General features: G+C 42.9%; 1 protein-coding gene across 1 annotated transcript; it reads right to left on the reverse strand.

The window, feature by feature from the left end:
* Positions 1–68: 68 nt before the first annotated feature.
* LOC141944888 (poly(U)-specific endoribonuclease-like) lies at positions 69–10428 on the reverse strand. Its single transcript, XM_074872195.1, has 7 exons — positions 10226–10428; positions 5393–5492; positions 3356–3467; positions 2047–2168; positions 1847–1959; positions 1073–1226; positions 69–650 (listed from the first exon to the last, which is right to left on the reverse strand). The coding sequence occupies exons 1-7, from the start codon at positions 10234–10236 to the stop codon at positions 393–395; spliced, it is 870 nt and encodes a 289-aa protein (XP_074728296.1). The 5' UTR covers positions 10237–10428; the 3' UTR covers positions 69–392.

Here is a 10428-nt window from a genome sequence, read left to right on the forward strand (position 1 = left end):
TCTTGTCTGGAAGGCAAATGTAAGCAATGTGTGGTTATTACTCTTTCAGGTATGCAGTAGCTAACAAGTAAGAGAAGTATGTGTATCAATTTTAATACGGCCTTTTCCTAAATTCCATTATCTGCTGAAAAGTACAGTGTTATCATGCACAAAGGAAGGCTGATGGAAGTTTGATCCAGTCTTTAATGAGAGTAGCAGTATGTTTCAAAGTTTGTCAGACACTGAGCCACAGCACACTATTGATCAAACACTCTTGCAGGCCAAAAGCAAGTGAGTCATCAATTTTTACTGAAAACCAATTGTATAAAACAACACATCAACTTACTCTGCCGTCTGGTCCCATGTCCCCCCTCTCCCCTCCCAAAAAGAAACATTGCCTGATCACTCTAATACTAGTCTTCACTACTGGTGCTGAGGAGTACGGGGTATGCTGTTCCAATGTGGTGCCCATGGCGGCAAACAACCATCTGTAGCTCATATTCCTCTATCTTCACTGTTTCACGTGTGACTCTTTCTTCAGACAGCAGGAAAATGACGGTGTAAAGGGCAAATTCAAACTCTGGGCTGACACCAATAAAGGTGCTTCCAATGGGCTTGACTGAGCCCTTCCAGCTGAACTGGATGCTCAAAACTTGGTCATCTTTGTCAGGCTGAAAGCATAAACAAAACAATAGAACAGTCTCCAGCACAGCTGTGACCAGACAGATACAATTTCCGACTCCACATATTTGAGAGCATTGCAAGATTCAGTCATCCTGCTGTGCCAGGCTGCTATAGCTGGAGCACAGCCCTTTCCCTGTCCTCTGGAGCATCCATGATCATTTCTCTCAATTAAGCTTCAGCAGTGTTGCGATTCTGTAAACACCGGCACTAATTTTTTAAATAGCTTTTGCAAAAGAATAAGCTGGACTTGAGGGCATGCTAGTATTTCTTTTGCTTATATACATGTGGGCAAATTAGGTTCAAAACATTTGAGCCTATGATTACATCATTGTGCCTTGATTCATTACTGCAGCTTTTATCTCTGGATACATTTGTCTTTTTTTTGCAAAGACACCCTGCTTGTTCTTACCCTGGTTTTGTTCTTCCGAGTGACATATCCCTTGTAGTCAATTTGGTTGTGCTTTTCCTGAAGGTAAAATTGCACCCAGTTGTGCAAACCTAAGATCTGTTTACTACACCGTGTTTCTCCAACAAAAACATGTTCAAAACCGCAAGAATCAGGTCTGTAATAAACCAAAGAATAATATATAGGGTTTTTTATGTGTTTAAATAGCTCAAATTCGAGGATGTAAAAGGCAAGAAGATGCACGTGCTGCTTAGGTTGATTTGTGAGCAGTTTTTTTATTTGTCTGGATTTTTGGGGTTTTCTTTCTTAACTTGCACAAAACTTGCAATGAAATCCAGCCATGAAGTCTAAGTTTGTATTTGATGATGAAGGTTGCTAGTAAATGCCACAGATGCATCACTGCTGCTTATGCAGATTTTAGCAAGGCTTCTGACACTATCTCCCGTAACAGACTCAGACAAACTCATGAGGTGCAGATTAGAAAAGGGGATGATGTGGGCAGAGAAGTGGATGAATGTCTGCGGCTGAAGGCCTGTGATTAGGGACACAAAGTGCAGGTGGAGGCAGTTCACCAGTGGTGTACCCCAAGAGTCAGTACTGTTGGTATCTGATCAGTAAGTCTTTAAACACAGTCTGTGTGGGAGCAATGAACACCTGACTTAGGCTGTGTTCTGAGGGCATCTTCCAGTTCTGGGTGTAGCAGGTGGCACTCAGGCTTATATTTACCCAAGTCAGAATAGGGTAGGGATTATCAGCGGCCATATCCATCAAACATACCTGTCTCCTTCTTTCCTGGCATAGAGCTGGAACCAGATGTCATAAAGCTGGTACTTGAAATCGGCAAGGTTTGGCTTGGCTAGGTTTTTTTTAAGCAGATATTCATGAGCTAGCTGAAGGATAGGAAACCAAGATACATACACACAGTTTACTTTTTAATTCAGCATTTTCAGCGACTAAAAAAGATCTGTGTTACTCACTTTCATGACTTCTGTTGCTAAGATAGCATCAAGAAAACAGTTGTTTTCAACTATTTCTTCTGGAGTCACTACTTCTGCTACACCGGTTGATGTCTCATAGTTGTCCAGTAAGGAAATAAAGGCTGCAGAAAAAGAGAAACTTTCAGTGTGCTCATAGCAGTGAACAGGCCCTACCCCTAATCATACCTGTGATCCAGCCATTAGAGAGTGCCATCTTTTTAAAAAGATGCCATATAATATGCCTTGGCAGCCCTTAGAGAAAGACATTCCTTTGTAAGTCAGATTGCATTCTCAGGTACGCTGCTGGGTGTAGGTCTAGAGGTGACTCAGGGTCAGACCACTGCTCTACTTTTTATGATAAACAGCTCCCTACTGAGCTTCCTTATGGAACCAAGTGCTGAAGCAGTAATGACATACCAAAACAAATCGTATCTGACCACCAAAATTACAGGTATAGGCTTTGTGAACTTGAGCTATGCTAGCAGAAGGCTTTATGGGCATTACTTCAGTGGAGGAATGATACAGCATAAACCTACGTGAGATGGCTTGAGCATGTGGCCAGTGAGCAGATGGGTTCAATTTCTCCTTTGCACCCTTTTTGCCACTTGCTCCCTCCCATCACTTCATCTACTTCTGCTCTGACACTCAGTGGACTCTGGGGGCTGATTCAACACACCAAGCTGGTAGAAAAATACTTGAGGCCAAAAACCGAAGTCATTGCCTGCCAGGTTAGTGAGCTGAAGGGACTCAGTATAGTGTTCAGTGGGTACCAGAGCTGCCCTCACTACACAGGATTGTGTGGCTCAGAGAGGAGTGGGGGTGCTCCCCGTTATGCCGGCTCTTTGATCAGTTAATGTAACTCTGTCTGGGGAAAAGAAAAATCAGGGAAGGAAATGTACATTTATAGACACGCTTGAAGTATCGCCCCCAACAGAAATGCAAGAAGTAGCTGTAGACCTAGTGCTATCTGAAAGGACCAGAGGCTGTGAGCAATGGAGGAAGGATGACTTTGGTGTTTTTTTCAGTACATGGAATAACATCAAAGCAATGAGAAGAGTCTCATTTGTTTTGCTTTGTAGTAGAAGAACCACAGAGACAGCCAGATTTTGGCTAAGGCACAAAAGGATGTTCTTCCTGAGGCTGAGGCTGCAGCTAACCTCCATGCAAATGTAGAAACTGCCTTCAAATGACAGGCGGCCTGATGATCCTCACCACCATCCAAATTATATATGGTGTTATATTTTAGGCAAACATGTAAAAACCAACATAGATTCTTCATGTCACTTCCACCATTAACAAAAGGTCTCACTTGCAAAAGTTTTTATGCTCTTCAGGCGTTCTTCATTTACGTTGTGAAACAGATGTCTGGCTGCGCTGTCCTGGACAGCACTGTCACCTTGCTGAGCAGCACCTGCTTTTCCCTAGGAGAAACACCAGAGTAAAACAGTGAAAGAAGTAAGATGTCCTTAGAGAAGACAGTGCCTGCCTTTGTAATAATCAAAACAAAACCCATAACGCGATCAGGATTCTTTGTTAGGAATGGCCCTTCTACAAAACAAGAGAAGACATTACAGAAGAACTGCCAGCATAAAGAAAAAAAGACGTAATCTCTGACACTAAGAGCCTGGAATTTCTCTGTTGACTCATTTTCAGAGATGACTGTGATAGTTCAGTTCTGATCAATAACCAGCTGTGCTACTATGTATATACATCACAAAGGATAAAGAGAAGTAATACAGAGCCAAGGCTCCCTCTCACCACAAATACATAGAAAAGAGATTTGGGCACCTTCCTTCTCTGTTCATTTGTAACCCACAGACCCACTGCATATAGTTTATGAGGCCATGCAGTGCAGAGGAGGGGTTGCTTCTCTCCTGAGTTCCTGCTCCCCAAGCTAGCCAGTCTAATTCTCCTCTCCTCTGTGATAATGGTTAAGCAATCCAACTCCTGAGCAGGCTCCTCAGGCACAGTCTTTGTTTTCTGACCTAATGACTGCAGCCCCAGCCATTGCCCCAGTGCCGGGGAGATGCCGAGATAGTTCTGTGCAGCTCCATCAGCTTTGGACTGGTGCATCCTGGTGCTCTGGAGTTTTCAAAGACTGGTTGGCCACGTTTAAGGGCATTTTAATCAATGTTACCAATAAGCACATCCAAAATAGAAAGGAGGCTTTCCTGGCAATTTTCAAATTTCTGTTCCAAAAAGGGCATTCTCAAGGAAAGAGGAGAAAAGATGAGTAGCAGTTTGTTAACATGGGCAAGGGGTAACTAGAGCCTTGTTGTGAGAAATGGAGAAACGTATGGGAGATGTTTTCCCCCCCCACATTTTGGCCTGAAGTAGGTACCCCTTTTTCAAGTTTGTCAGCACGGAAAATTGTATCTTATAATATGAAGCAACATTGAAATAACGTGTTTGAGCACTTGTGTGAGTACAGAATTGGATACTGAATATTCAGTGGCCTGCTGCAATTTGTGGCCAAAACACATGGCCATGTTTGCACTACACTGAGCTGGCAAGGAGTGAAACGCCTGCTCATCAAATCTGATACCCACTCCTCCCTCACAGTTCCCTGGGGCTGGTAGCAGCAACCCTGAAACCCTCCTCACCCACACCTCTGTGCTACTCCACACTCTCCAGGAGACACCCAGGAATTCCTCAAGTTCCTTCCTTATTCCTCCAAGAATGACTTGGGACCTATCTTGCCTTCCCGCTCACTGAAAGTCACCCAGACCATACACACAAGAAGTCATACACACAGAAACATCCAGGGTGGAGGGGACCTCAGGACATCTCTAGTCCTGCTCAAAGTATGGTCAGCACTGAATTCAGACCATATTGCTCAGGGTGTCATCTTGTTGGGTCTTGAAAACCTCCAGAGATGGAAATTTCAGAGCTTCTCTTGGCATTCTGTCCTGGTTGTATTTGTCCTTGTTGAATTTCATGATGTTCCTTCCTTAGTCTACTCCTCCAGCCTGCCTAGGTCCAGCTGAAGAGAAGCCCTGCGCTTACCAACTTTATCACCACAGTTTGCTGTCACCTGCAAAATTGTAAAGGTTGCACTCCATCTCCTCCTCCAGGCCACTGATAAAGATATTAAACGTTATAGGACCCCAGACAGACACCTGAGAGACTCCACTTGTAACCAACATCCAGGCAGTGTGGACCATTAATGTGTTCTCTGTACTGTTCCTTCTCCTAAGTGATTCTTCATCATAAGGAGGTCCTGCCTATGCCATTAGTGAAGATGACGAAGCACAGGCAACTGTTTTAGCAGAAGGCAGTTTTGCAGACACCTCTTCCTACAGTACCATACTGCCCTTAATTCTCATGTGACTTAGCAATTGGTTACCTGCAAATCAATGGTGTAGTCCTTCCCGGGCACAAGGCGGTTAACATCCATATCCCACATCTCACTGAACAGTTTAGAAAGTTCATGATTTAAAGCCTTCCTGTCAAGAAATCCAGAAAAAATGCACGTTAGAAAAGCACATGCTGTTATTTCAGCAAGTCACTTGTGGAGTCTTCCGTGTCACTCTATGTTCTGGCTCTAGGCTTGTCAGCAGGAGAGCTTTCTCTTCTCCCCATGCCCTTCTGCCAGGGCTGCTCTAAAACCAGACAGCTTACGGTTCATGTTCCTGTCTAAAGAATGCAGGTAACCTGTAAGGATACTTGAGCCTTCCCTAAGGTTATTTTAGCATATATTTTAACAAAGTTCTTGTTAATAAGCCTCCCTGTGGTTCTCCTTGCACTGAAGTAAAAATGAAGACTGTGGTGTTTCGTTCAGGAGGATTCTATGTACAAACCAGAGGCAAGCTGGACATCGTTACCAGTGTGCAGCAACAGTGCACAACAAAACAGGAAGCAACGAATTCTCTCTATGATGCTTTTCTAGCAACCTCATATACACTCTTCCTACCTTTTTTCCTGCAAGACTCCACACTAGAGATGCTTTCCTTCACCCATAAGCGTGGTTATCCTAGCATAAAGTTAGCGTGATGAAGGGTGACTAAGACTCTAAACAGAGTGTCTGCGTACAATAGAATTCCTGATGCACTAATCTCTGATGCACATACAAGCCTACCCAGGCTGGTCCTTTCCTCATTTCAATGGAATTTTGTCCTGCATAACAGTGTACAGTTTTCAGAAGTCTATCCATCCATCTAGCAATAAGATTTAGGAAGGATGTTACTGTGATGAACCACCCAGAGGTAGCTGCAGTTTCAAGGGCGTTATGTCCACACTAATACATAAGGCCAAGACAAAGAACGGAGCAGAGAAGGGAAGCGGATTAATCTTTAAATGACCGACAGCTGAATTAATCGGTTACAAACCAGCACATACATCGAAGCCCAGAGAAGAACCGCTTGATAATTTTGCATTTCTCCTCCAAAGCAGATGTTATCAAGAAAAGAAAAAGAAGTGTAGAAATTTGTCAACAATAGGCATTTATTTGAAATAGCCTTTTGGGCAACTTGCCATCATTTTAACAACTGGTTCTCCCAGACTGAACCAAGGCACCTTCAAGCCCAACTCTGAACCTCCTAACTGATAAGACATCTTCTGTTCTGGCCAGGATGGAGACATTCACTGCATCCTCCTGCCAGTGGCGAACTCCATGCTCTTTAACAGAAAGAGCAAACAAATATTGTGGTACGGTCACAGTCTTCTGACGTGGCAGCCTTGATGTGAGGCAGCTTGAGAGCCAGGAAGAGCAAGAAGTGAGCCAGGTGGGCACCTGCCCCATCGTTGGCAGGGAGGTAATAGAAGTCACAGCAGAAAAGAGGGCATTAACCAAATGGTTGGAGAATAGTCTAGAAGCAGTACAGTAAAATTTTATGTGCCTTCTCCTGTCCTGGACTGCACCTCGTGGCTGGCTCAGAAACTGCTGGTCTAAGCTCCATATTGAAAGAAACAGAAAGTAGCCAACTGCCTGGAGAATGGAGACTTTTTTTTTTTCACATTCTTAAGCAATCCTTTTTCTCTGGAACTGCCTGTGTAACTGTCAGATGGAACTTATACAGCCTATACTTATATAGCCTAAGATTAAAATCCTGAAAAGCATAAGCAATCTGTGCCTAACTCCTTGAGAAGTTGTTTCCCAAAGGAATTCTGAGTTAAGAGCCAAAAGCAGCCAGTTTACAGTAATGCACCAGAGGATAGGCTGCAGCAGGTGAAGAGCATAAAGAACATGTATGATATTCCTATTATACACAGCATTATTTAGAGTGGGGAAAGCAGCCTCCTACAGATGGGCAGGGCAGACAACCATGACTACTTGGCTGCCACACCTCAGTCCGCCTGCAACGGGGAATCCGAGCCATGGTGTACCTCAGTAACGCTGGAGGCACTGACACTCTGTTTTTGCTCGGGCTCTGTGATACTTTGAGATCGTTGTTGATGGGAAATCTGCAAGATCACTGGCATTTGGAACTGGGCTTGAATAGGTGTCAATACCTGAAAGAAGGAAAAGGACTAAAAATTCTAGTATGTGGGAGCCAAAGGATACGTTTGTTGCTAGGGTTAAAGGTGGATACGAAGGAAGATTTTTGCTTGGAAGAAGTACTTGCATGGATCTCACAGTGGAGCAGAAGGAGGCTGTCACAGAGGAGCTGTATTCAGCCCGTGCCCAAATCCCAGGCTCTGCTTATACAGCAGAAGTGTGGCTTGTGGCACCACATTATCGATACTGGCTGTGCAGCCCAAACGAGACACCTGCTCAACTTCACGGGGAGTTAGCCTCACAGCACATCACAGAAGCCACCAACAGCAGCATTTTTATTTATTTGCAGCGGCACCTCCACATTCTTTCCAGAGTCTTAAGAAGAGCAATTCCTTCTCAAAAGGGCTTGCAAACCAACACTAAACAGAAAATTGTTCATCTCACCAGCTCAGCTGAAGTCCCAAGAACAGGATCAGCACATTCACAGAACAGTAACAAAGATGTTTTTCAAACTTAAAGTCTTCATTCATGTTACCTTGGACTGACCTAATTTTATTGGATCACTTTTCTCCTGAGTTCTGGACCCTCCTGCTGTCTACTCCTCTGCATCAGCTTGCCCCATCTGTTTGAGTACCACCATATTATGTTTAATACAGCTTTTACTTTGGAAGTAACTACCAGTGACAGATAGGCATCTGCTGTCTGTTGAACATCCAAGGTATGTGAAATATTAGGGGGGGATGTCAGGTTATTTTTAAAATATTTTGTTCCATATATAGAGTATTTTATATACATATATTTTGGTATGTATATATTTGGGTAAAAGTCACCTATACAGGCAATCGTCATCCCCATCAGTACCTACTCCTTGTTCTTGGTCTGCTTTTGGCAGATTTGTCCTGTGTTTATAAAGCACTGTAGTGCTGTGTTTGATCTTTCCTCCTCTAGAAATGTTATGGAATATTGCATGAGCTCGTGGAGGCAAGCTCAAGGTGTCTACTCAGGAGAGGGTTACAGCAGGAGCATACCTACAGATTTCAATCCTCATATTTATTTAATAAATATACTAAATATTCCTGCATTCAGAAAATGTGTCCCAAAACTCTAAAGTCACTTAATTCTACAAAAGAAAAGCATTTTCTCTCCTTGTTCTCTGCTGGGTGCTACCACAATATCATCATGCACTTTTCCTCTCCTTTTTGTTGTTCCTTTAGTTTCCAAACAGAGCAGAGCACCTGTACACACTGCAACTGAAGATTGGGATAAAGAAAAATATATCCCTGCCAAAGCAAAGAACTTGTTTAGCAACTTACATAGTCATCTTGTAAAAACTCTTTCTGGACAGCATTGTTTTAAAAAAGGTCCATAAACTTAGCTTACACATATGAGGTGAGACAACTTCAAAGAGAAGAAGCCCAACACCTTCATGCAAATCCATGACACACAGCATTTAGGTAGGGTTTCCCTGAAAAAGAGTACTGTGTATTTACTCTCTGGTTTTCAATACGATTGCAGGTATGACTCAGAACAGAGAGTTTTATCATTAATTCTGAATCGTGTCCCTGTGGTGAAATCTCTCAGTTGTTAGATTTGTGCTTTCACGTAGAATAAATTATTTCTGTGCAAGAAGTCTGGCCAATTGGATTTTGTCCAGTTGGAGTCTTGGTTGTGTTTACTTGTGCAAAGCACCACCCCAATACCAACACTTAGTCTGCACTTGTAAGAGCTGAGAGAACCTTTGGGGGAGGCTCTTTGCAATAGTAACTCTAATGCACCAGCAGTGTAGCTAGAGAAAAAGAATCTAACATCTCCATCTTGTCATAGCTTTCAAGTGAAACATTGACATGGTGTGCCTATTCTTTCCAAGTGATTTTCTTGTATGAAACCTTCATTCTATCCAAAACAATGCCTCAAGAAGAAGTCTTTTATATTGCTATAAATCAGAAATGACTCAAGACATGAAGAGAATTAAAGGGTCAGTAGTGAATCATGTGAGCAAGTCAACAGTGTCAAAGCAAGAAAAACATGTATTGCAAATGGGTCACATGGAGCCCTGCAAAAAAGTTTTGATTGAACATATTCTTTAAAGTAAATTTACCTTCAGAGATCCTTTTTAAAAAGTCTTTAATCTAGGCATAGAGAAGAAAAGCATTTGGAAAGCCTGATGAGCAGCCGTTTACAAGAATTGTCCAATCATTTTAAAAAATTGGTTCAAATATTGTGAAATACATGCAGCAGCTTATCTGGTTAATAGAAGATACAAACAATTCTCTCAATTTTCCTCTTATGGCAGCGTGTAGTCTTTACTTGAGTCCAGTGATGTTTTTCTTAGTTTAAAGCTAGTATTTGAAATACCAAAGGGTAAATAAGACAGGTTTTGTAGGTGGAATGGAAAATGCATTGTCAAGGGACAACCGTAAGAGCAGGCAGTTACTCGGCAAATACTCTGTCAAGGTCCTGGGCTGACAGGTGATGATGTTTGGAGAACCGATTCGACGTTATCAGCTATGTTTAAGCAAAATCTGATCTTAGCATTACCTTATTTTAGCTAAAACAGCTTACGATTCAGTTGTCTCACCAACTTTTTACATTGAGTTAGTAAAACAAACAGAATAGAAACAGGAAGCAGGGTTCTTGCAGTGCTGCATTTCACGTAACTCCCTTTGACACGTCTCCCAGATGAATATATCCCATCCCCACTGCCCTTCGCGTTAGAGGAGAATTAGTATGATTTTCTCTTACCCATTAGCCATGCCAGGAAGAAGTTTTCTCTTAGCAAATACACTGAGCAGGGATAAGGCAACCTGAAGCCCAGCAATCCTCCTGATAGTCCAAAGCACAGAGGTGCCTCCCTCTTACCTCACTTGCCCGCTGAGGACTGTCACTCAGACTGACAGGCAGCACAGGCAGGCAAGGGAGAGGCAGGAGGTGCCAAACCCCACAAG

The sequence above is a fragment of the Strix uralensis genome, chromosome 5 (assembly GCF_047716275.1).
Source record: "Strix uralensis isolate ZFMK-TIS-50842 chromosome 5, bStrUra1, whole genome shotgun sequence".
Lineage (NCBI taxonomy): Eukaryota > Metazoa > Chordata > Aves > Strigiformes > Strigidae > Strix > Strix uralensis.

What these genes read in the sequence shown, in the direction of transcription:
- LOC141944888 (XM_074872195.1), bottom strand. An exon ending in ACTACACCATTGATTTGCAG is followed by an intron (nt 3,468 to 5,392) that starts GTAACCAATTGC and finishes TGTTTCTCCTAG; the next exon opens with GGAAAAGCAGGTGCTGCTCA. An exon ending in CTCGGAAGAACAAAACCAGG is followed by an intron (nt 651 to 1,072) that starts GTAAGAACAAGC and finishes TTATGCTTTCAG; the next exon opens with CCTGACAAAGATGACCAAGT.